The sequence below is a fragment of the Podarcis liolepis genome (assembly GCF_965112155.1).
Source record: "Podarcis liolepis genome assembly, chromosome: 7".
Classification (NCBI taxonomy): Eukaryota; Metazoa; Chordata; class Lepidosauria; order Squamata; family Lacertidae; genus Podarcis; species Podarcis liolepis.
Window position 1 is genome coordinate 72,615,218 of NC_139561.1, and position 27,048 is coordinate 72,642,265.

At 42.1% G+C, this 27,048-nt stretch overlaps 2 protein-coding genes across 10 annotated transcripts in view; both read right to left on the reverse strand.

Annotated features, from left to right (window-relative positions):
- EYA3 (EYA transcriptional coactivator and phosphatase 3) overlaps window positions 1-20,129 on the reverse strand; it is a 51,431-nt gene extending 31,302 nt beyond the window's left edge. For 3 of the 9 annotated variants that reach the window (XR_014528315.1, XM_083512318.1, XM_083512314.1), the window contains exon 1: window positions 18,532-20,129. The gene's annotated coding sequence lies outside the window, so the exon portion shown is untranslated. Of the gene's footprint in view, window positions 1-15,045; window positions 15,186-18,039; window positions 18,370-18,531 lie in introns of those variants that run through there. The other 6 variants (XM_083512319.1, XM_083512315.1, XM_083512320.1 and 3 more) reach the window with 5 other exon arrangements.
- A 4,610-nt stretch (window positions 20,130-24,739) lies between these two features.
- On the reverse strand, window positions 24,740-25,689 carry PTAFR (platelet activating factor receptor; the record flags this gene model as incomplete). The annotated part of the gene is made up of 2 exons (XM_083512611.1): window positions 24,740-24,759; window positions 24,864-25,689. The coding sequence occupies 2 exons, from the start codon at window positions 25,687-25,689 to the stop codon at window positions 24,740-24,742; spliced, it is 846 nt and encodes a 281-aa protein (XP_083368737.1).
- Between the last annotated feature and the right edge of the window lie 1,359 nt (window positions 25,690-27,048).

Below are 27,048 nucleotides of genomic sequence, written 5' to 3' on the forward strand. Positions count from 1 at the left end.
GGCACTTGCAGAAATACTTCAGGATTACCAGAGTTACATTAAAATGATAAAAGTCCAGGCCATGTTGTTAGTGAACGCTACGATACAATCTAACCTGCTTTAATGTAGAGCACTTACATAACCGTCACACACACACATGCGCAAGAACATATCACCAACGCAAAACCAGGACAAAAGTTATAGTCACAGCTGCACAAACAGGTAAATGCCACTAGTATAGATGGCCATAAAGTAGGGGGTTAGACAAAAGTCTATCAATGGCTCTTAACAAATATACCACTGAGAATCAGTTTGGGGCAAGTTGGTATTGTCTTCATGCCTTGCCAGCGGATTTCCTGGAGGCATCAGGTGAACAACACTGGGAAATGAGAAATCAGGAGTAGATGGATCCAGTTGCTTAATTTCTTGTTTGTTTGTTTTATTTGCCACTTTTTCCCTAGTTGCTCTAATTATTTTCCAAGAATAACAACACAAATAACACAAACAATAACAGGAAAAGACATCTATCAATTTAGAAAGCCACCAACAGCTGAAAGTCAAAAGAGTACATCTTGCAATTTTTGTAAACAAACAAACAAACATTCAAAACAGGGCCTTTTCAGTGGTGGTGGCATGACTACACAACTTTGAGGAAATCCATCATGCCTCCTTTCTTGCAGTCTTTGGGCGTGTTTTAAAACCTTTTTGTCCCACAAAATATTTAAGGATAAAGCCTTTTTGCCTCTGCAGCGGCTCTTTGATTCTGTTTCCCGTTTATTTATTTTTATGATAATTTTTAACCTGCCTTTCTCAAATGTATGCATAATCCAGGCGGGCCTATAATATGTACTCAGAATTAATTTTTCGTTGAAAATTTCACACATTAAAACAAATGGAAAGAAGAGCACCTTGTGCCGATTTATCCGAATAGTCCCTATACAAAATGCTTCCTTGGAAAGATATTATGTTGAAAGGATTACCTAATAAAAAATTAATAAAAAAGAGATAGCTATCCTACCCTAACCTTGGGCTGAACCCTTCCCAAAGGCATTAAAAAAAATCAAGGTAGTAACTTCATTCTGAAGGGATGTGAAAAATATTGTACGAACATAATCATATAATCCCAAAACGGCCTTTATAATAACACACTGGACAGTTTGGGGAGTCCAAGAGGGTGATCCTATGGCAAGATCCACTGAGATGAGCAGTTTAGGATGTAGCAGATCTCCGGCTCAGCCATCGTGAAGTCCCCAACCCTGGCTTAGCCTAAGATACCCTGGTGTAACTTGCTCATGCCAGCTCAGCTGGGGTTCAGTTGGCTGAGCCAAGACCAGTCTAAATCCCCAAAGGGGCATTCCAGGAGTGGGACCAGAGAGGGAGGGCATAGGCTGGATCCTAAACTCATTCAGCTCATTTATATGACCTGGCGAGAAACACTATTTTAAAGGCTCGTTTTCTCTTAGGCAGAGCAGCAGCAGCCCCATTGCTGAACAGGGTTTGGATCTGGCGTAACTTTACGCCGACTTAATTTACAACGGCTGGCTTTACATCAGCTTCTTGTGCATAGGATTGCTCCCTAAGTAAATCCTTCTTCAAAGGACATACCAGACTTTGGGGCAGCCCAATACCTGACGCCCATGTCTCCGTGCAACGTCAAAACAGCACATACATATCCAAAATCAGGAGGGCTCCCCTTTCCAGATTATAACCACAGACTGAAATGTGTTTTAAACAACATTAGGCACTGCTGTTAGCTTTATGAAAAAAAAATAATAAACATGACATTTGTAGTTTTGTGGTTTTCAAATTTGTTATATGAAATAAATTAAAAAATGGTGCAGTAGCACCTTAGAGACCAACTAAGTTTGTTCTGGGTATGCATGCACACGAAAGCTTATACCCAGAACAAACTTAGTTGGTCTCTAAGGAGCTACTGGACCATTTTTTAATTTTTAAATTTATTTTGATTGCGTCAGACCAACACAGCTACCTACCTGAACTTATATTATATGGTTTTCATAGTTCTATAATTATTAAAGACTCTCTTGATAGGATTTTGGCCTGAAAGGCAGCATAAAATAATATTTGTCTTAAAAAATGCACAGGTTGCATATACTTCAGTATAAAACGGACAGGAAAAAGTATCCTCTCGAGCCACAAATGATAAACAGAAACAATGTAAAGATGAATCAAAATTTCTGGACTGGTTCAATATAGTTTTATATAGTTTTATATAATATTTATGCAAAATATTACTATACTGCTCTTCTTCAAACAAGGAAAAATATCCTACATAATCTAAAAACAAAGCAAATGACAATAAAGAGTCACAACAACATTAAGATAAACCAGCAAATCACTTTGTCATAAGCAGATCTAAAATGCATAAAATTCCTTGAAGAATAAAAATATTTTTGCCTGGGGGGAAAATGATGATCATGCAGAAAACCTCCCTGCGGCATTCCACAGTTTATCCATAATTCCCCCCCCCCATGTGTATATTTGTTATGGTGCTGTGTCTCACACCAATTCTCTAGATGTCATACAACAAATTCATGACAACAAGATCACATAAGGATATAGTCAACAGTAAATTCCAAAGCCAATACAAACGAATAAAACCAATACCAACCACAATTACATTTAACTCAGAAGGAGAGAAAAAATTCAACCAATTTCCATTACTAGAAGACTAATAATATTTGTGGTGCCACCACAGAAAAGGTCCTCAGTCAAATGGCTATATGCTTGATGGTAAGGCACAGAGAGAAGGGCTCCGGCAGATGGCTAACAACAATTTCTTAAACTAAACGGTCAGAAGATAACATAAAACCCAACAGCAACTAAAAACTGCATTTGGTACTGAAGCTCTCCATGGAAAGGTTAAAATTTAACAGCAAATGATTCTGCTAAACATAATGTTACTACCTTTTTGCTCTCTGCTCTCACTCTGTCTTTCTGCGGCTGCACGAGGATTTGTAAGATGGTTTATCGCCAATATGCGCCTGCACTAGGATTTGTAAGATTGTTTATCAACAACAATGTCCAGTGTGCATTAGCATTTGTAAGATAGTTTATCAACAATTGGCTTTCAAAGGTTAACTCTTCCGTGGAGAATTTCATGCATTTATTTTACAAAATGTCTGCATATATATTATACGGAAAACATTTTTGCAACTTTGGCCTTTAATCTTTCTAAATTTCCTAAAGCAGACTTAGCTGTATCAGTCTACTTACCACTAGGGAGCTGTGTATCTGATTGCAGCTTTGCTTATGTGATGAGGAAACTAATTCAATCTATGAAGAAAAGATCTCGACCACACACAAATTTACTTAGAATTAGATATGTCATATACTGAAACCGTGAATTCCAAAATGTTATTTATTCATATGTGTTGTTTTCTGTATTATAATAGAAATGCTCTGAAAACAAATCTAGATGATGCAAAACTAAGTGATTAGAAATATTGCTTTCAATATTTTTACTCTACCGAACTCTACAGTTTCATCCGTAAAACACAAATCATTTTATACAAACTACAAGGTAAACGCCTGTAATCTGAGAAATATTAAATACCAGCATCATTTGCACTCAAATCCTCACTGCATGTTTTAACTGCACTCCTGCCTATAACAAGGCTAAATGTGTCTTTCTGAACGTATGTTTTATTTTTAATTTTTGAAAAAGGCTAACATAACGCACTCCTGGAACAATGCAAAAGGGGGGTCTACCTTATAACATTAAAGAAATTAGTAAGGAGATGTTGTAAGGGCAAAACTGAAACATTAAATGCTTCAAGGCAGATCAAAACACTAAATATAATCCCAGGGAGAATAAAGAAACAACAGCATTGTCACTGGGCATTTATGTGCAAGTAGGCACTTCGGCAGAGGAGTTTTTATACCTTATAAATCCAAACAAACTATGATGAAATTATTAAGGGCAGTTCTCCACAGGTGTGTGTATTCTAATATTGTAGCAGGGGATTTGGTTCTGGCTACAGAATTCATTGTGGCCCAAGAATCTCAGCTTTGCATTTGCAGAAAGTGCCACATTTCTAGAATTTATGACTGCAACTTCCAGAGGGGTAGCCACCTTATCTGACACAGCAAAAACAGCAAAAAGTATTGCGGCATCTAACACATTTATTATGTCGTAGATTAGAGTGCATCAAATGAAACTTTATAGCTGAAATAATGGGTCTGAAAGTGTCTAGGCCAGCATTCTCCAAACTGGCTCTCTCCAATGTTTTGGACTACAATTCCCACCATCTCTGCTAACTGGTCATGCTGGCTGGAACAGACAGAAGTTGTAGTCCCCAATATCTGGAGCTCACTAGGTTGGGGAAGCTGATCTAGGCAATACAAAGTATTGGGGGGGGGGTTGGTTATCCGGTGGCCAGGGGGTGGAGTTCAGTCTCTTGCATAGCTTCTTAAACATCACCAGGACTATAAACAGATAAAAGCATACAAACTACACACATTTAGTTCATTTTCATATTCTATGCAGCAGACAGAAATCCCATTTCCCTGATGCAGTATTTGGGTTATTTTTTGTTTTCTTGTACAGCCCCCACAGCCCTCACCCCACTAGATTTATCCGTCAAGAGAAAAGAGTTTTAAACCGAGAACGGCAAATAAGAACAATGATCTCCCTTTGATCAAAATAGTAATTTTGATACCACAGCTTTGTGGCGTGGTCGGTTCCATCCCACAGAAACCCAGAAAAATCAAAGAATCCAAACGCCTCGTTCTCCAGATTTGCCGCTTTTCAACAACTTTCTCTCTTTAAATGGCAGCTTTAATGAAGCATGTGCCACCGTTTTCCAAACCCAACAACGTTGTATAAATTTCCCTTGCTACAAAGTGTCATTTCCTATTGCTTAGCAACGTTTAATGCCCATGCCAATTGTTTTCTTAGATCTTCAAATTACTTAAATGCTAAACCCGCACAGCAACTACAAGCAGATGCATGTGAAACTGTGCAGAGCAAAAAAGCAAGCTTCATTAACCAACCTCTGGTTGAACGAGCTTCCCCAGAAGCTGTACAGAAAGAACGCAACAAATTACAAACGCATTATCGACTGCATTTCGCTTCATTTCCTTTAACTCTGTCTTGAGACTCATTGACTCAAAAGGTGGTTATCAAACAAAAGATGCAATTTTTTGTGCTTCTATAGAAAGATACCATGACTCAACACTTACGCTTCTTATTGCCATTAATAAACATTCAAAGATGAGACCAACCTCACATTCTGTGTCAATCTGTGCTAAAATCAGTTAAGTGAATATGATATAACTATTTGTCATAATCCAAGGTCCATTTATTAAGGAAAACAGATGTGGGTATTTTAAATTAATTTGAAGAATGAACAGTCTATCAATTTTATTAAAAGCCTGTATGGTACAAAGTTCTTTTTTTAAAAAAAGGAATGAGGTTTGCCTTTTGCTTTTGAAAATAATCAAAAACACACGTCTCCTCAATATATCAAGGACAGTGACTACTTTGGGTATCTGTCTCTTCTTCCCTTAGGCTTCAACGATTTCTTTTAGAAATGACATTGAGCAGATCCCTCCATCTGTAATAGAACTGACTGTCATACGAGTGTGCTTAGCACTATAATCTAGGATGGGATAATGTTCCTTTTAAAGAAATGAAAAAGACAAAAACATTAACAAACTAGATAATAAAATATATAACATTTAGCTATGTTTTTGAATATAAATCACACTGGTTCTGTTTCCACGCTGTTTGTTTCGTTAACTTCCAAGACTCTGATAGTGTTTTTTGGTTCCAATACCTAATAAATATATACTACAATTCAAAGAGCATTGGGTTTTTGCCTTAAGAGATCCTTTCCAAAATTTCCTATTACAGTATACATTGTTTTAAAAATTAACGTTCTGTGCCATATACGTCTTCCCCAGTCTTCTTATAACGGGAGTTGTTGTGGTTTCCCTTCCCCTAGTTTCTGACCAATAAAGATGCTTCTTACTTGTTTAGTGTGACCACAATTTAGTACCATTGTACACAATTTAGTACAATTTCAGGTACACGGATGTATGTGCAAATTGCTGAGTGTTTAGACTTCTTTTTCCAGACAGCCTTTCATATCCTGTAAAGTAGGAGTCTATGGCTATTCAGATATTCCTGCACTTCGACTCCCATCATCCCTGACCATTGGCTATGCTGCCTGGGGCTGACAGAAGTTGGAACACGACAGCATCTAGAGAGGCAGAGTTTAACCAGTGGAAAGTAGAGGGGAAGAGCCACAACTCAGTTCTAGACCATCTGCCTTGCATGCCATATTAAATCCTTGGCATTGCATGTAGGGCTGAGAGAGATTTTTCCTTATTTAAAATGTTGGAAAGCCACTGCCAGTCCGTGCAGTAGGCAATACTAATCTAGATAGACCAATGGTAAGACTCAAAATAAGGAAATTTCCTGTGTTCCTAAGTATACTAACAGCAAATTCTCCAAGCATGGCTCCTTATACAGTGGTACCTCGGGTTACAGACGCTTCAGGTTACAGACTCCGCTAACCCAGAAACAGTACCTCGAGTTGAGAACTTTGCTTCAGGATGAGAACAGAAATTGCGTGGCGGTGGTAGCGGGAGGCCCCATTAGCTAAAGTGGTACCTCAGGTTAAGAACAGTTTCAGGTTAAGAATGGACCTCCAGAACGAATTAAGTTCTTAACCCGAGGTACCACTGTATTGTCAAAGTGGTGCCACCAATGCGTAAGAGGGAGATGTCAGTAGGTTTTGGGGAAACTTCTTTTTTTAATGCTCTTAGCATGAAGTTATTGCAAGGTAAATTAATACAGCAATCAAGAAGGAGCCATCCACAATGAGTAATATTTAAGCAGAGTATGTACTTGGGAATAATCCTTTGTGTCAGAATTGAGGCATTATGAATAGATAAGGGCACCCCCAGTTTTGTTTGTGAAATGTCAGATGGTATGCATTCATGGCTGCAGTCTGCTCAAGCAACTGGCTGGTATGTGAAAGAGATTTCAAAAACAATCCAGCTTCTGTGGTGTACTATAGTAAAGTTTAAGATGTTAAAAAACACCCTCTCACTGACTAAGAAACAAAACTGATGCCTTTTAAAGAAAAGAATCTACTTGTAAGACTGGAAATGACAAAAGCATAACATAAAAAGTGGGGGGGGGGGGAGTGAGGTAAAAACTAGGGCTAACCAAAACAATCGCCAGTAAGAAATTCACTGTTCCATTCCATCTGCAGCAGCAAAAAACATGGTTTGCAAGGAAAACAAAGAAAAGAAAACCACCACCATTCTAATCTTCCCTTTACTATTTATTGAACAGGATTTATATACCACTCAATCATCAGAACCTTAATCATCAGAAGTGATTTACATAAAATTGGTTTACACAAAAACCTCTTTTACATATAACCCTGAATATTTTGGTGAATTTATGTATTTATTTATGTTTGCATTTATTTATTGTTAATAAATTTTGTATACCCCCTTCATCTGAAGATCACAGGGCGGTTCACAACAAAAAATAAAAAATGAGAACACAAAACTAATTAGCAGCCAGTGCAGTTGGGCCAGGATCAGTGTAATATGCTCAAATCACCTTGCCCTGGTTAGCAACCTGGCCACCAAATTCTGTACCAGCTGAAGTTTTTGAACCATCTTCAGACAGTTATTCCCTATGTATACCAGAGCATAGATGACGGAAGTTAGGCTATCCCTGTCCAAATAAGGGGTGTGGCTGAACCACCAACTAAAGCTGATATAAGGAACTCAAGTGACAGCAAAGGATCTAGCAGTACCCCCAAACTATATATCCACTCCTTCAGAGGGAGTGTAACGCCATCAAGAGCAGGCCACCTCCCACCCAACCATTCTAGGGAAGCACCCACTAACAGTGTCTGGATTGAGATTCAGTTTGTTGGCTCTCATCCAGTCCATTACCAGGGCAAAACAATGGTCCAGCACATCCACAGCCACACCTGCCGATGTAAAGGAGAAGTAGAACTGTGTGTCATCAGCAAATTTCTTACAACATACTCCAAAACTCTGGATAACCCCACTCAGTAGTTTCATGTAGATGTTAAAACAGCATAGGGGATAAAATCGAATCCCAGATTGAAGGCTCCACAAGGCTAAAGAGCACTCCTCCAGCATCACCCCCTGGAAACAACCATCCAAGCACATCTGAGGGCTGGCTGAAAGGACGACCACAACTCCTCAGGTTGGAAGAAGGCTGGTACACAGAACAGTTGCTAACTGTCCGCATGCCGTGCGCCCCACCAGCACACAATACCTCCCCTTGCACAGAACCACATCAATTGGAGTCATCCCTGCTCTCCCCAGCTCCTCTCTTCCCAGGCACATCTTAGGTCCCTTAATTTTAAAAAACAACAAAACCCCCCAATTTAAAAACACAGAAGTTAAAAAGCAGTTTAAAACAATTAAGGCAACAGTAACAGCAACAGAACCCCTGCCCTGCCTTCCTAGGCCAGGTGGAAAAGACATGCAAGCCAGGAAGCATGTTCCCCAGGACTTGCAACCAAGGTGGTCTCTTGCACCCAGGGAATGAACTGGAGCCAACCTTTGAAAAACCACATGGTAGAGTCGTCCCCGGTTTATGCCACTTAAGATGATTGCCCCATTTAAAATAAAAAATCCTTGCATTCAGGAAACAAGCCTCTTTCTCAAATGTGTAGAAAACTGACACACTGGGGCAAAAAGTATAGCACCATTCTCAAATAAAGCTAAAACAGAATGGCAGTATGTCTATTTTGGTTTAGGACAATGTGTTAGGGACTTGTACCTGTCTCCACTCCTTGGGATACTGCATCACTGCAACAGGTAAATTTACTTACATTCCAAAAAGTAAGCATATGTCAGTACTAAAACATATCTTTGATTCCTAGTGCCCTCCTCTTACTGTCAGAGTCCAGCCAAATTTACAGAGCATGTTCAGGGAATCTTCCTTTCCCTTCCCCGGGCAGGGACTCTCTTCTCCTCAACTGCAGAAAAGCAGCTTGTCTTAGCACAACCTTCACATGCCAGGTGGTCTTTGCAGACTCACTTCTGAGTCAGCTGTCCTGGATAGCCACTCCATCATGTCCATGAATTAGGCACTCAGGAATTCTGCATCAACTTCTGTTTTCGCCTCCCCAAAGAGCCATTTAAGGTCCCAGCCACCACAGCTGTAGTATATTTAGTATATGGCTTATCCTGCTTCCACTGAAACCCCACCCCAATCACTCATCCCTCGTCTTTCTGACATGTATTACTGAACAATGCCAATCTGGGAAACACCATGATGGAGACGCCGCTGGATTCTGCAATGAAAAATGAGATTGATTAGGAGTGGGGCGCTATATGAATGCCACTGGCATTTAGGGAAGTGACTTTTTTTTAATAGCATCATTATCATCCCTGAACCCTTTGGCTGGATAGATGAGAAATAACAAAATTCAAGTAAGCATGCTCTTTATTAGCCTTCTTTGATGTTTTAACAGCCGGATTTTAACTGTTTATTCATGATTTGTATTTTAACATTTTGCATTTTATTGATTTGTATTGATTTTTATAGACCTGCATCATTTTATTGCTTTTTAACTGGGTTTTAAAAATTGATTTGCAGGTGTCTTTTTATTGGGAGCGGCCTCAAGTACACTTTGGCGTTGAAAAGTGGGAGAAGAGTCATTCAAATAATAAATGAATGAAAAGCACTTCAAAAAACAGTATGAGAAGCACTGCATAAATTGGGAGATGGTGAGAATATAAAACTATTTAAAATACAGCCAATGAAAATTCATGTATCTCTTAATTGCCCCCGTTTTGAAGCACAGCTACCCCAGGAGACCTTCACTATTATAATGTTTTGTTTTCCCATTTAGTATTTATTTCCTTCTTTCTAATACTCCTAGCTTGTCTTTCAATAAATACATTCATGCAATAGTTAACAAACCAATTAAAAATACATGTATAAAAGAAAGCTAATCAAAATCATAGAAAAAATTAATTAGTACTCATTCTACAACTCTGAAGCAACCCAAGAAGAGGCCATACTCCTTGTTCCTTCACATCTCTGAGATTTGCCCATTGTACCTTTTAAGCCCAATGAATAGAGCTGCAGGTTTTTCTAGCTTGGGATGGGGGGGGGGGAAGTATGGTATTTGGGTTTATTGTAACGGTGCCGATACTTGAACACCCCCAGAAGTGCAACAGTACAGTAATGGGAGTGTGCAAAAAAATGTTAAAGGGGAGACAATGAAAAGAAAAAGATGTTCCAGGTAACATCCACGTACAAAACGCAGAAAACAACAAAACAATGAGAAGAGAATATACAGTATATCACTTTGTGAAGACTGCCGAAGAGGAAAGCGGGGGAAAGTCAAGACTGTTTTAAAAAAGAAAACCTAAACAGAACTCCAACACAGGTTGAGGAGGTGGGAATAGAACTACAAAATGAGACAAAACTCTGAAATGCTTCTCCACAGTGGCATTTCTACTGCAAAAGACAGCACGCAGGCTGACTCCAATATTATGTGGTATACGTTTTCATGTTTTATAAATTCAAAAACAAAGCACATATATAGAGAGGTTATTTGCTTCCATTCAGTGTCTTGGAACAATGGCTTTTCATTAATTCAAACACAGACAGAATACAGCATTTGGTTCAGTCTGCAGAAAAAACGGATTAAATGAGAACAGATCACCGAAAAATTGGCTGGTGTGGACACACCTCTGGGGAATAGCAGGGATTTCTGAAGTTGCTTTCTCACTCTTATGCAACCACCTTAGATAATAAATACAATCAATTACTAAAGTAACAAAGAGTAATATCTGTTAAACAACTTGTAGCCTGATCTTAACCATGTTTACTCAGAAATAAATCCTGTTAGCATGCTTAACAATGAAGCTTGAGATTTATTTTTTTCTGGTCTTATAATTACATCATATGACCTAATTTTCCTGGAGGCGTCACAAATAAATTTTCAACAGCACTGCCTGTTGCTTTTCCGAAAAAACCTTCATGTTTGGAACAAATCTAATACCCTTTAAAGCACAGTGTACTTTATTTTATTTTGTAACAATACTCAATATGATTTTTTTTTTTTAAAAATAATAATTCTGGCATTCTGACCATAAGCACAACTTCAAAGTGCTATAATTTATTTAAGATGAGCTTGCATTACAGAGCTGTCTATGTTGCCGTTTTTAAAAATATTGTGATGCCAGAATGAAGTAACCACAACATTTTTTTAAAAAAAATATTAACCAATAAATTGTTAAAATTACTACCACTGATCTAGCTATTATTCAACATATCTTACATTTCCTATCACTGGGAAAGAGCCAAAAAAACAACACAACTAGTTCCACATTCCCAAGGGAGCCCTGGATTTGAGAGCCAGAATACTGTAGTGGTTAAGAGTGTTGGAGGACTTGGGAGAACAGGGTTGAAATCCCCTTTTAGCCATGAAGCTCTGTATCTTGCTGTGGGCCAGTTACTGTCTCTCGGCTGAACATAATGCAAACAGTGTTTCTGTGAGAATGAAACTGGAATTGGGGAACCACATACACCACTTAGGGGAAAAGTGAGAAATAAATGTAGTATCTGAAAGACTGCTTGATTCCTCATGCTGCTACAGCCTTGATCACTGACAACTTCTGATTGGGCACTTTTGGGAATCTCCCATGCCCCTGAGGTTTGGGTAGTCTTTCTCGGGAGCCAACCCTTTAGTGAGGCAAGCCCTGCCTTGTGGAACTGCTTGCCAGCAGAAGTTCAGCAGGAGTCATCCCTGCTTTCTTTTAGGCATATTTTAAAAACTTTGATTTCAGACATGCCTTTGGAATATAACTTCTAATGCAATCAACTTTTACTGAGGTGTTATGTTTTTTAACTACTTTAAACGGCTCAGGACCGCGATACCTCAAGGACCACCTCTCTCCATATGAACCTATCCAGACCCCAAGATCATCTTCTGAGGCCCTTCTTCATGTGCCTCCTCCACGAGAGGTTCAAAGGGTGGCAACACAAGAATGGGCCTTTTCTGCAAAGGAAGGAATGTTCTCCACTTGCAGAATGCTCTTCCCAGAGAGATTTGACTGGTGCCTTCATTATACACTTTTAGGCACCAGGTGAAAACATTCCTCTTTAACCAGGCCTTTGGCTGATTGACAGCTAATGCCCTTTTAAAATGTGTTGTGGAAGGAGAGATTATTGGGTTATCTCTTTTTTGTTTTTATTATGTGTTTTGTGGTTCTTTTATGGTGTACTTTTATGATGTGAACCACACTGAGATCTACAGTTATAGGGCGGTATACATATTAAATAAATAATCATGATCTGATGGAGTCAGAAATCCAAATTCTGAAGCAGAATGCATTGTTTTTCATGCATAATCTAGCAGCAGAGGGCACAGACATAACTGGGAATTCAGATGCCATGCAAAAGATTGGGCACCCCAAAACCTCCAATTAAAAAATCAGCGTTTTGTGATTTATTACGTTCTTATAGATAGAGCCTCTATGTCCAAACCGTTGATCCTGAACGATCAGTCGATCACAAGGTTGATCTGGGTCGATCGCCGGCCCAAGGCAGCCAGAGCACAGCACGCTCCTCAATAGCCATAAAGACAACGGCTTTGGGGCATGAAGGAGCCGGGTTTCTGATGAGGGAAGGCGGGATCAGGACCAGCAACAGCATCGCCTGCGCAGGGGTGGAGGGAGGCAGGGGGAGAAGGCAGGATCGGCATCGCCCGCCCACCCTGCACCAATCCCTGCCCCCTCTGGGGAAGCAGCCAGCAACCACCCGCCCACCCTGCTCCCATTCCTGTCCCTTCAGGAGAAGCAGCCAGCAGCGTGCGCCCACCCATCCCTGGGTGGTAGATCACTGCCAGTTTTTATATTGGATCGTTGGACATGCCTGTTATAGAGGGCTTTAAAAGAGAACTGAAAGAATTCTTGGAATAGCAGGCCATCAATGGCTCTTAGTCAAGAAATCAATATGTTACCTCCAAGTTCAGAAACTCAGTACAGGTTCCTGGGGAACAACAGAGTGAAAGTGTGTGATAAATTTAGAATTATCTTAAGATAATTATTGTTGCTGTTTTAAATCTGAGCATACCAACAAACCAAGAATTGCCACTGTAACATTCCAGGCTGCCAAACTGATTCACAATTTAAAAACCCCCACCAAAAAGAGATGTCAAGGTTTGTACACACACAACAAAAAATGAGACCAAGACTTTGCCCTACTCCTTGTGTCAAAATTATAGCTACAACATTTAGTCTATTACTTAGCCAGATAAATCAATTTTAAAACTTTTACACTGACTATAAAGGAACTCCCATTTATCGGGCAGCAGATATACACAATTTCTTAGTACAAGTCCTTAAAAACTGCAGCATCTTAAATGAAGCATTCTTATTTCCAATGAAAGATAAATGACTAAGGAGGATGCTTACTATGGTATATATGTGCATAATCTAAAAACACAGGAAGAATGTCCCTGGCTTCAGAAATACTGTTTTTACCCATTGACAGATGAACTGATTGATCAACTAGTATCTATGAATAATCTGTTTAAATCTCTTCTGAACACCTGCAACTACAGTACAGGATAATTAAAAGAAAAACAATCAGCTTTAAAGAAACACATTGGCTGCAATCTGACAAAGGAGGATGCCGTACTGAAAACAGCAGGACTTACTTCCATGTAGACATGCACAGGATTGAGCTATTGGTGATGTAATCCTAAGCATGTTTACTCAGAAGAAAGTCTCATTCAGCAAGTGCACTGCCTTAACCTTTCTGTGCTGCTAGCAGTTGGCTGACAAAATCAAAGCACTAAACAAGAGTTGTATTTATTTAACTAAGGCTGCTATCAGTCTTAATTTAGTTAGCTAGAGCTTGCTTCAATTACCAGCAAGAGCAAAATGTTCCAAATGTGTGCAGGGCTTCGATATGTTGTTGGGTTTTTTTTGTAAGTAATTTTTATTCGTTTTCATAGATGTGTAAGTAGACAATTAAAGATAACAGTTTCAAATGTTGACCACTGAAGGCCGCAAGATTCTGCACATCCTGCCTGTATAGATCTCTAGCAAGATCTTTTATATTTGTTTTCCAAAACATGTTTAGTGCTTTGCATTAGCCTATTCCTCTGACAAGAACGCTGTTCAAAGCAAGAAGCAGCCGTGCCATTTGGGAGTAAGCAACCAGGTCTAATGCTTTATGCTTTAGCAACCATGTTACCATAGTAACAGGCTCAAAACAATGCAGATAAAAATTATTTTGAAAAAATCAAGAAAATCAGAATTTTACTGAAATCTAATTAAGTTTTCTTTTAAAATCATATTGTCTCTTTTAAAAAACTGATATAAACTAAGATCTGAGTACAAGGCAAGTATACGCTCATAATCTCATGATTGTCTATCAGTATGTCTCAATGTTTAACAGTGAGTTAAAGCCTATTTTACTGTAGCCTAGAGAGAATCCTAGAGCCTCATTTGGCCCCTTGCTCCCCCACCCCTGGCAAGCTCTTGCCCTACTCCCAAACTTGGAACTGGGGCAAAGAACCCTCTTAGCAATTGCTCTTCAGATATTATCTGAAGTTTGGACTGGCTTCAGAAACAAGGCCCTGCCACTCTGCCAAGTTGCTTGAGGAAGGGTACGATCCTGACTAAACATCAGGAATAACTTTCTGACAGGAAGAGCTGTTTTGACAGTGGAATGGACCCTTGGGAGGTGGTGGATTCTCCTTCCTTGGAGGCTTTGAAGCAGAGGTTGGACAACCATTTGTCATGGATGCTTTAGCTGAGATTCCTACATTGCAGGGGGTTGGACTACATGACCCCTGGGGTCCCTTCCAACTCCACAATTCTATGATGGGGTGGTTGTGTTTAACATTGTGACCATTTGTGTGAATGCTCCACTACACCATAGACATTGTCAGGTGTACCTTACAATCTCCTAGTTAACCCGGATTTCAAAGGAATCCAGGTTTGTCTATATAGCATGCAAGATCATGTACACAAATGGCCACCACCTCCATTACTCAGTTATTTTACCTGAGTCTTCATAGTTAGCTTCTGGGTCTTTCTGTCTGCTGCTGCAGGATCTATTTTCTTTTTGCTGTTGTTTTTATTAGAACCTCAAGATCCACCAACTGAAACCAGGTGTAAAAATATAGCCGAGGGGAGAAATATTCCTAGAATTAAGAAACAGGGTACCTCTGGTTACATGCTCAGGACAGGAATTTGTTTTCAATCCCAGAACTGAGCTGTTCTTTCCCACAAAAACTACAAGTATACCTCAGAGAATATATTGTTGGTTCAGTTCTAGACCCTTACAGTAAAGCAATTTTTTGCAGTAAAGTCACTACTTTTTTGGTTCCCCCATGCATATAAAAGTTATATTTTACCTATGGGACCGTCTCTCCTGGTATGTCCCACGGAGGACCTTATGGTCTTCAAATAAAAACATATTGGAGATCCTGGGCCACAGGGAGGTTAGGCTGGCCTCGACCAGAGCCAGGGCTTTTTTGGCCATGGCCCTGATCTGGTGGAACGCTCTGTCACAAGAGACTAGGGCCCTGCGGGACTTGACATCTTTCCACAGGGCCTGCAAGATGGAGCTGTTCCGCCAGGCCTTTGGCCAAGGCACAGTCTGACCCCTTCTCTCCTTCTGTAATCCTCATAGAACTCTAACTCAATGGTTGGCATTAATTTGATTCTGAATTGATTTAAGAATATATTTTAATTAATTGACTGTGTGATTTTATGTAGACTGTGCTATTTTTACTTGTTGTTAGCCGCTCTGAGCCCAGCTTTGGCCAGGGAGGGCGGGGTACAAATAAAAATTTATTATTATTATTATTACACTATACTGCAGTCTATTAAATCAGACACCCTCTGGGTGCAGGAGTTGGAGGGGGGAAACCCTAGCCAGTTCCACTCCCATGGCCAAAAGAGGGGCAGCAAGGGGCTTCCTTTCCCCATGTGGCTGGGCTGCTTGCAATTGCACCCAGTCTCATAAGGAGCAATATATGTGAAGAGCAATAAACGATGTATGCTTGTACCCCCAATCTTTATCTCTTCACTCCACTTTTATTCCTCTCAACAATCTAATTTAAAAGAAAGATGCCTTTTATTTTATCTTCTGCAAATAACTTTGAAATCCAGGAATAGGCATCAAACCACATTCCCTACTCCCATTATGCTTCTATATTACAAGCACGTACTTCAGATCTCAGAACAGTCTTAATGTTTGAAGATTACATTACCCAAGCTGAACTTACGAGAATTGCCTGTTCCTGTAACATTTTTGCAATTGAATGAATAAAATAAAAAATACTAAAGTGACAGTGGTATGTCACAACTGTTAGAATGCCTCTGCTGGCAGAGCAAGTCCATGATGGAGCTCCAATACCTTTTGTAGCCATTACGGTTTAAAATTAATTATTTTTTCCATTTTTCTGGTTCAGGTCTGACCTATGTACCTTCTTCTTCAAATAGCAATAGGAAGTTGGTTCAGCTACATGTATCATCCCATTTTGTATCCCTTTCTGGGGATGTCTTAATAATGTTTTGATATGACAGTTATTTTTGAAGTGTTATTACTGGTATTACTCCCATTGCAGTTCTGGATCCAGTATAGTTGATTTAAAAGATTGTCAGTACCGTACAGCATTTTGCCACAACTGTTGTGCCACTGCCCATTTGTGCGCGGTTCATGAATCTTTTCAATAAATTGTGATTCCCAGAGTCCACACAAGGGCAATCAAAGAACACACACTTGGGAGTTGAAATTAACTTGGGGTACATAAATAGCAAAACAGATGCACAACTCCATCAACTGTGAGCAACACATGCACACTACTGAAACACATGCACACTACTGAAAAACGTGAATGGAATCAAAACAGGAATGGTCCATGCTTCTGTATTCCCTATCTCAAATACAGAAGCATGGACCATTCCTGTTTTGATTCCATTCACGTTTTTCAGCTTCACTTACTACTTCCAACCACCCCCTCCCCTTTCAAATCAGCAGTAAACAAATAAAACTACAGACCACCAGAGAAAGGGCCCAGCAACTACATCGGCATGACAGCTGAGCTGACATTTTACTTGTTATGAGTCCTATATTACAGTGGTACTTTGGGTTACATACGCTTCAGGTTACAGACTCTGCTAACCCAGAAATAGTACTTCAGCTTAAGAACTTTCTTCAGGATGAGAGCAGAAATCGTGCTCTGGTGGTGCGGCAGCAGCAGCAGCAGCAGAAGGCCCCATTAGCTAAAGTGGAGCTTCAGGTTAAGAACAGTTTCAGGTTAAGAACGGACCTCCGGAATGAATTAAGTACTTAACGTGAGGTACCACTGTATTAGGGATGCGGGTGGCGCTGTGGGTAAAACCTCAGCGCCTAGGACTTGCCAATCGCATGGTCGGCGGTTCGAATCCCCGCGGCGCGGTGAGCTCTCACCGTTCGGTCCCAGCTCCTGCCCACCTAGCAGTTCGAAAGCACCCTTAAGTGCAAGTAGATAAATAGGTACCGCTTTATAGCGGAAAGGTAAACGGCGTTTCCGTGTACTGCTCTGGTGCCGGTTCGCCAGAGCAGCTTCGTCACGCTGGGCACGTGACCCGGAAGTGTCTGCGGACAGCGCTGGCTCCCGGCCTCTAGAGTGAGATGAGCGCACAACCCTAGAGTCTGTCAAGACTGGCCCATACGGGCAGGGGTATTAGACTCATATCTTATTTTAAACATGAGATTTTCCTCAGGGACCCAACTACCCCTATATAAGAGGTACTTCAAGATCAGTCCAAAATTCTTATCTAGCCTAGAATCCAGACTGGCCAACCAGATATGGCCGGGGGGTGGTGGTGGTTTGCACAAGCAGGACCTGAAAATAATAGCCCTTCCTCCACCTGGGTGCATCGCCACAGTCACATGGTATTCAGATACACTGCCTCTGAACATGGTGGCTCAATTTAAGCCACCAAAAATTACAATGCAAAGCAATGCCGTTTATGTCCTCCCCCTCCTTTCAGAGGACCACACACCTTCTTCACCTTTGTGACTCTCGTCTGACCTCCAAAAAATCCCTATCAACCGTGTGACATTCGAAGTATGCTTTTAGCTGCAGAAGTGAGAAACCTGCGGCCCTCATCAGCCTCCAATTCCCGCCAGCCCCAGCCAGCCCGCCCAACGGTCACGGCTGCTGAGGAGCTGTAGCGCGACACCATCTGCAGGGCCACAGCTTCTCTGCCCATGTTTTAAAGCCATCACACGTATGATGTGACAGTGAGTTCCACAGGTCCGCCACGCCGTTCCTGGGAGCGTGCAACTCTCCCTCCCACCGCTCTCCTTCCCTCCCTCCCTCCTTGCGCTGACTGACAAGGTAACCGGCGAGCGAGGGGGGAGGAGCCACGCCAACAGCTGCCCGGGCCACGCCCACCGACCGCAAGCCGATCGCGCGAGAGGAAAGAGGAGCGGGTGAGGTGGGGGGGAGGGCGGAGGAAAGGAGGCGGAGTAAGAGCTCTTTCCCCTCTCACCGTGACGAGTCGTTTGCGCGGCCGACCTCAGCACTGGGCGACATGGCAGCGGCGACGGACCGGACTCTCAGGGAAGAAAGGAAGAAAAAAGGAAGGGAGGGAAGGAAGGAACCGAGACCCGCTTCGGCAAACCTCGGCTAGGCTTCACACCCGGAAGCGGAAGTTCTGTGCCGGAAGTGACGAGAAGGGAAAGCGGGGATTTGGTTGGCCGAATCTTTGCTATGGGCTTCTCTGAAGCGAGCCTTTCTCTCTCCCCCCCACCCCCACATGGCGCTTCGTTTCTGTCTTTCAAAGTGACCGTTGGTAGCCGTGGGCGGGGGAAGAGAGGAGCAATGAGGCTTGGGCTGCGTGGCTGTCAAGCAACGGCCCGCTTAGCCTCGCCTGCCTTCGCTCCCCGCTGGAGGCCGGTCAATTACAGCGCATGCGCCGCTTTTTTTTTTTTTTTTTTTTTCGGACCCGACCTTCGCCAAAGGTTAGCAAAGGGCGGCGGGGAAGCAACGGCCGTCCGCCTGCAGATGTGGCGGCGTTACTCGTCTCCGCCCCTAGGTGTCGCCCGCCGCAGCGGCTGCCTGCACGCCGCGCGATTAGAGTACGCGGTTTCTCTCGAGGGAATCCTGGGAACTGTAGTTCAAGAGTGGTGGGAGGTAGAACTCTCGAGTGTGAACTGCAGTTCCCAGGATTCCTTGTGGGAAGTCGTGCGCTTTAGATAGTTTGTGTGCACGCAGCCGATTGTACTAAACATAAATGCATGCATGCAATTTTTATTACGTTGTGCACTGCCCTGGTTTGCTTCAGGACATAGGGCAGTATATAAGAACTTTTATTTTTATTATTAGTCAGCCTACACAAGCCATCCTGAAACCCTTGGCAGGTTGGATTTTAAACCAGAGATGAAGGACCTGTGGCAATCCAGAACCGGCTGGATTCCAACTGAGACAGCATAATCTTTTGTCAGGGGTGATAGGAGTTACAGCCCCAGCAACTGCAGGGCCACAGCAACCCCTGCCTTAATTGGAGCAGCTGTTCCAAGGATTGGGCAATGGGGTGCCCTATGCTAGCACACTCCTAAAACGAAGTATTTGGACCCATTGCCTATCGCAAGGGTTCAGCTTAGAAAGTGTTGAGTTTTTGTAACTTTCTACTTGTATAATCCCTTCCTCTGTGAAGCTCAGAGCAGCCTTTTATCCTCACAACAAGCTAGGCTCTGAAATGGTGTCTTGCGCAGAACATCCAAGTCTGCTAATCTCCCTTACCCATTATTAAAAGTATGCCAGTCTGGGCAAAGAAAAACTTAAGTGAGGGCAATTACATCTGAGGGGTTTTGGCTTTCCCAGTTTCCAGCTTTTCCTCACAGGATCTTAGAATGATGTGTGTGGAGTTGCCAGATTGCCTCTCTTCCTGTAATTGCCAGGATGGAGATTTGCCCATTGTTCCCTTACATGTGGCCTCATGTAATGTATTTTCAGGCTTTTTTTGTAGAATCCATGCTTGTGTAAAAACAACCCATACTCAATGTTCATTTTTTTAAAACTGAAGATTCAAATGCTTTTTTTTTTGTAAACTTTGTTTATTTATTTTAATACAATAAAGCCTTTCCACAGAGTCTTATTAGTCTTTTCCAATTTCTCTTGCGCTTAACATTTTTGACATTTATAACACATCACTGTAGCGTCTCTGTAAGCCTAGGTACAACATTTGGCTGTAGAATCTAACCACTTATTTGTAGTCTTCACACTGTACGAAAACCTTCCGTTTCTTTGCTGAATGGCGGTCATCATGATTTGAACTTTATAATACTAGGAAGTTCAATTAACTTTATAATGCTATGAATGTAATGTAAAAGGGTAGTGAACCAACAGAGTGTCTTGATAATTCTTCAGTTGCCAAGCTACTTTAGAAGAAATAATGTATTTTAAAAGGCATCCTCCCATTTTTGCACAGAAAACCACACAAGGATTGTTAGACACCCAGAAAATAATTTAACAGCTGTAAGGTCCTATTGATCCCATTTCTCCTCTGAATTCAGTGGAACCTAAAGGTAAAGGGACCCCTGACCGTTAGGTCCAGTCGCAGATGACTCTGGGGTTGCGGCACTCATCTCGCTTTACTGGCTGAGGGAGCTGGTATACGGCGTCATGTGGCCAGCATGACTAAGTCGCTTCTGGCAAATCAGAGCAGCGCACGGAAACGCCGTTTACCTTCCCGCTGGAGCGGTACCTATTTATCTACTTGTACTTTGATGTGCTTTCAAACTGCTAGGTTGGCAGGAGGTGGGACCGAACAACGGGAGCTCACCCCATTGCGGGGATTCGAACCGCCGACCTTCTGATCGGCAAGCCCTAGGCTTCATAGTAATTAGGATTACAGCCCAATTCAATCTACATTTACATGGCAGCACGTCCCACTAGTTTCAGTGGAACTGACTTGCAAGTAAGCATGCTCAGAACTGTAGTTCTGTTTTAAAGGAATGAGTATACATCTAACATCTAGATGGGTTTGATTTTATTACTGTGAGGCTACGGATGTGCTCTGATTAAGTATTAGGATGGTAAGGTTTGTTCTGTAATAATACAGAAAGTTTATACCAAAAAAAAACCTTTCCCAAATAAAATGTTTGAGAGCAAAAGCCGAAACCCCTTTCTATTATGATATGGACATATTATACTTTCCCCACAGCTCTTGGGGTGGAGAACATTTCTATCCTGTAGATTGCTGAAACCAAGAGCAGAGGTCACCTCCTGCAATGGTCTTGTTGAACAGCAAAGGGTTAGATGAGGATGTTAAGTCCTGGTTGCGTGTGGCCGAAGTAGCAACCACCGTTTCCTCAGACACTCCCGGCAAGAACTGTCTCATCTTGCACCACCTGACCTGCTATATTTGGCTCTTTGTTAAGAAAGTACTTGGCCCTTTGCCTGTGCAACAAAAACATCTGTTGCTTTTTTAGCTTCCTGGTATTTGATTTTCTCGCCTGTGCTGCCCCCTTCCGGTTCTTATCTTCCTATCCTTCCATTCCCCTCTGCCTAGTTCAAATAAACCTATTGGTTGATTTAATGACACTTTACTTCTGAAAGCACTCAAAGAATATATATATATAAAAGATGAGTAAATATGTTAAAATGTTAATGTGAGTTGCTACTCAGGTTCCACTTCCCTCCTGAGGGTTGATTTCACCCATTGAAGCTGCTGGGCTGTGTTTCGAATTGTTGACGATACATTGGAGGACAATAGTATACTGTTAACTTTAAGAATAATCACATTATTGGCTTTTAAATCCATTGGGACAAAGCTACTGCATAATAGACAGATTCAGCAAGCACCATAGAGCACCAGTGTGTAACGTAGGGACACTGCAGTGGTAACCTTTATGTGGCACTGTGAGTATGGCAATCATGTCTGTATTTCCATCTGTGAAATGTTAGATGGTATGCATTTGGCTCTCCACTTTTTCTCCTTTCATCATACATTGGTGGGCCCCACCCCAACATCATTGGATAATTTTATATTCACAGAGGGTCTCTCCTTTAAGGGATTGAATTAACCAGGTCTCCTGACCATAGAGTTCCCTAGAACAGAGGTCAACAACCTATGCCCCTCCAAATTTTGGCTTCCTGTCTCAGACCATTAGCCTTACTGGCTGGGATCAATTGGCATTGAAATCTTAACAACATCTCAAGGACCACAAGTTCCCCACCCCTGCCCTACAATGTCATTCAGCCTTCCTGTTCTATTGAGGAAGCTTGGGTTTGAGTTTCAGTGCTCAAATCTCCCTGGATTTGACAGCAGGAGGAAGTGTGAGGATTCATGCTCTAGTGGACCCAGAAGCTGCAGTGTAGCTCTTCCACATCCCAGACATTCCACTTGGTGGTCTTCTGTCTCCCATCCTGTTCATGTTTTCCTGCCCCTCTCTGGTGTTCTCAGCCCATGGGTAAAAGTCCCCAGCCTAGAATCTGCTATTCTTTCCCAGACATCTGTACTAGTGTGATCCTCAATATCCTACACCAAAAAAATCTACAGACACGCTCACTGGGCTGAAAGTAGCAGTGCTGAACAGCTATAATGGTTAGAGCTGTCATTTTTATTAATGAAACTACAGACAAGCAACAGGTATACAACTTTTCAGGCTTTCCATGATAGTATGGTGTTAGCATAGTTTCTGTATATGCAGTGAATAAGCATGGTGTTTACAGTGGCTTCTCACTTTTCCTTCTGAGTGCCGTTTCGTTGGTGCTATGGTTTGCCAAGCAGAAAAATGGATAATCTATTTGGGTAGGGACCAGCCCTCTATGATCTAGAGTTTGCATTGGCAAACTCAGCCCTCCAGATGTTTTTGGCCTACAACTCCCATGATCCCTAGCTAACAGGACCAGTGGTCAGGGATGATGGGAATTGTAGTTTCAAAGCATCTGGAGGGTCAAGTTTGCCTATGCCTGATCTAGGGCTTTCTCCTACCCTCCTCACATCACAAAAGCAGTAATGTGGAAATATTTTAAATACACGTTAAGCAGTCTTATACCCAATCTGTATATTAGCCAACACCTGCTATCTGAACTTTTCAGCTAGAGATGCCATGAATTTAACCTTGGACCTTCTGAATGAGAAGCAGCATTATTTTTTTATTACTTATTAAATTTGTATACCATCCTTCATCCAAAAATCACAGGGCGGTTCACAGCATAAAAATACAAAATGAGAACACAAAATAACACTATAAAACAAAAACAAACCAATAACACCCCCCTCGCCACAAAAACATTTAGAAGGCCAGAGAACTTTAATCAGTCAACAACCTGATTATAGCAAAAGCATGTTCTCAACCCCTGAGCTATGGTCCATTCCTGAACCCATTCCTTTTCTCCCCTCAGTTCCTGAAATTTCTACCATGTGTACATTGAATGCACACCTGAGACCTGCAGGTAAATTTATGCAAAATCTCTGCTCTCAGATTATGATGATTTCTGGATGACAGCCTATGGTAGAGATGGAGAACGTGGCCCTCCAGTTGTTGCTGGGCTCAGCTACCAGTCAGCATGACTAATGATCAGGGACGATACATAGCTGTCAACTTTTCCCTTTTCTTGCGAGGAATCCTATTTGGGATAAGGGGATTTCCCTTAAAAAAGGGAAACGTTGACAGCTATGGGACGATGGAAGATGTAATCTATCAAAGTCTGGAGTGCTATTGGTTCCCCACCCCTGTTCTATGGCCACTGAGTGTTACAATAGTCCCTGTTGCTTTTGAAGCCCAAATAGTATTAATTCAAGAGTGATTGGGGGAAGTGTGCATATTTTAGGTTAGATGCCTTCAGTGGAGCCTCCTCCCTGACAGGCCCACCTTCTCCATGCCACTGTCACCATTGCCAGTCAATTATCCTCTTTCTCTGGGTCAGGGTGGCTGGTGCCCACTGGGTGAAAGTCAGGGAAAACAGCAGTAGGAGCCAGAGCCATCCCCTGGCCAAGTGTAGAAAAGAAAGCAGGCAGGTGGGAGTAGGCTCAAACTTGTGGGGTTGTGCCCCATTTGCCCTTATTGTCCAGCTTTTCACTGCTGTAGGCCCAATCTGAATGGCTACTCAAAGGAGGAAGCTGAGCTGAGCCAACACTGTTGTTCCTTTTCCTTGTTCCTATCACAGCTGAGATAGCTCAATCACTCTGGGGGAATAAGAAGAGAGCCAGGAGGCTCTAAGGGTTGGCAGTGGGCTTTGAGATGAGAGACAAATCTCAGCAGGTGCTCAAGGATGCCCATCCCTGATGCCCAACCCTCTCCGGAGAGTTCTGAGCTAGCTTCAGGATGAAATTATGGAACTAAATGTCACTACAATCCGCATCCGAACCAGAAAATGAATGTAATGTCCATCTTTTTAAAAGACATCATAAGTGATTCCAAGCATTTCCCTTTTGTTACAACAAAGGACAACTTAGATAGCCCACGTTCTTCCTGAGTCACAGTGTTCTAGCCCTCCTAAGTGCATTTCAGTTCCTGCCATTGCATCTAGGGAAGAGCTGGAAAGCTGTGTGCATCTGCCAGGCTCTTGATGAAATGCAGAGTCTGTGTCAGTCACCAGCCTGAATTTGCTGCTGCATAAGCAGAAAAGAAGACTTTTAAGGTTTGATGGAGGCATGGAAGCCCTCTTCCATCACCACCATCCCTTCCACGGTGGTCTCTGTTGTTTGCCTGGAACACTTTCGACTGTCCTTTATGTTTTTCAAGTTCTCAGAAAGGTGTTTCCTGAACTTTTTGGTGAGGAAGCAGTAAATGACAGGATCCAGAACGCAGTTGGCCCCCAGGAGGAACAGGGTGACCTGGTGGATGTGATCCCACCACCTTTTGCTCCTACAGCTTATATCCCATTTGCCCAGAACCATCAAGGTCCAGGGAAGGTCCACAATGTGGTGAGGCACGAAACAGACCACAAACACAATCATGACAGTGCACACCAAATAGAGCGCCCTTTGCCTGATGTGGGCGCTCTTCCGAGCTTGAGGTTTTTGGGAGAGCAGTGTCCGGATAATGGAGGCATTGCATACCACGACAATCAGGAAGGTGATAAAGAAACAAATGCAAATGACGATGTGGGAGGCAAGGACAGGGATGTTACTGCTTTCTGGGTCGTAGCGCTCAAAACAGCGTGTCACATGCCCCTCTTGGGTAGTGCCGCTGCCAAACAGGAAGTACGAAGAAGGGCCCGCGATCAGGACCCAGATAGCTATTGTGACATAGATGCCCCTTCTTCGCGTGGTAGACTGAGCTGCTGAAATGGGCTTTGTGACTGCTTGGTACCGATTGTACGTTATGACTCCCAGGAAAGCAACTGAGCAGTAGGTGTTCACAAAGAATAAGTAACCAGCCAAGTTACACAAAAAGCTGGGCATGATCCAGTCTCCTCTGTAGTGGTAATACACGATCCACATTGGCAACGTGATCAGGAAGAGCAGATCGGCTGTCGTCAAGCTGACCATGAATATCTTTATTTCGTTTAGTTTCTTCGTAGCATAAACCCGTGTGAAAAGCCACAGGACGTAGCTGTTGGCTATGAAGCCCAGAATGAAAATGATGCTATAGTAGACAGTGAACAGGGTATATCTGAACTCGGAATCCACGTGGCAATCTTCCTTCGCGACGGGAAGCGATGAGAAGTTGTTACTTTCACCCTTTCGGGACATGGCTGCAGCAATCACGTTATTCTTTTAATGAAGCTCTGTTTTCCTTATCCTGAAAAGAGAGAGAAGGAAATGAATAATGCAAGAGGGAGGCAACATTCAGCAATGAAACACAATGCTTTGTATGCAGAAGTTCAATCCCTGACAGAGAGATGATTAACCCCCGCTGTCCTGAGATGGGATGAATAAGCAAACTGGCATTTCAGTTCCCATTTCCATTTTTGAAAGACTTTAACATCCCTAGCTTTAAAAAAGGTTTTTGAAAAGTGGGGGAGGGATAGGAGATCTGGGGCCCAAATGAAAGGACCTGGAGTTTGGGGGCCCTAGACTAGACCCTGCAAAACCTGGAATGGTACCACACCTGTTTCCGAACAGAAGAATCATTTGATTTTTCAGACTACACAGCTTGATTGACACTTTGTAAAGCTGTGTGACTATGTTAAACCTCTTACTGCTTCCTAAGAGGAAGTGAAAGCTATGTAGAAAAGAGACATCTGCAGAAGAGGATCTTTCCCCGTGAGATTGAGAAGTGCCCACGGGTCACATTAACCACAGAAAGAATTGTGTGATTTGCCAATGTGGTGTGGTTAAAAAAAATAAAAATCCCCTGCTTAATTTGTTCATGTTTTCTTGGATAAAACAACAAGATGCCTATGCTTTTATTTTTTAAAAAAATAAATGAATTTGAAAACAGCTATTTTTATGAGGCCTAATGCTGCCGGCGGAAGCTGAGGCTCCAATACTTTGGCTACCTCATGAGAAGAGAAGATTCCCTGGAAAAAACCCTGATGTTGGGAAAGATGGAGGGCTCAAGGAGAAGGGGACGACAGAGGACGAGATGGTTGGGCAGTGTTCGCGAAACTACAAACATGAGTCTGACCAAACTGTGGGAGGCAGTGGAAGACAGGAGTGCCTGGCGTGCTCTGGTCCATGGGGTCACGAAGAGTTGGACACGACTAAATGACTAAACAACAACAACAATGCTGCAGTCCTATGCATGCTTACTTAGGAACAATAATTTATTATTATATTATTACAGCATAAAACTGTAAATATATAATATAATAAAAGTAAAAAGTAATTGTAAAAGAGATACCACTGCCAACTCATCAATTAACTGGGTTTTAACATTTTAGGATTCTGCCTTTCACAGGGTGTAAATTGAGTCTCAGGCTGAAAAAAAACCACATTCATTTTTCAGAAGATAGAATCATAGAGTTGGAAGGGACTCCAAGGGTCATCAAGTCCAACCCCCTGCAATGTAGGAATCTCAGCTAAAGCATCCATGACAGATGGCCATTCAACCTGTGCATAAAAACCTCCAAGGAAGGAGAGCCCACAGCCTCCCGAGGGAGTCTGTTC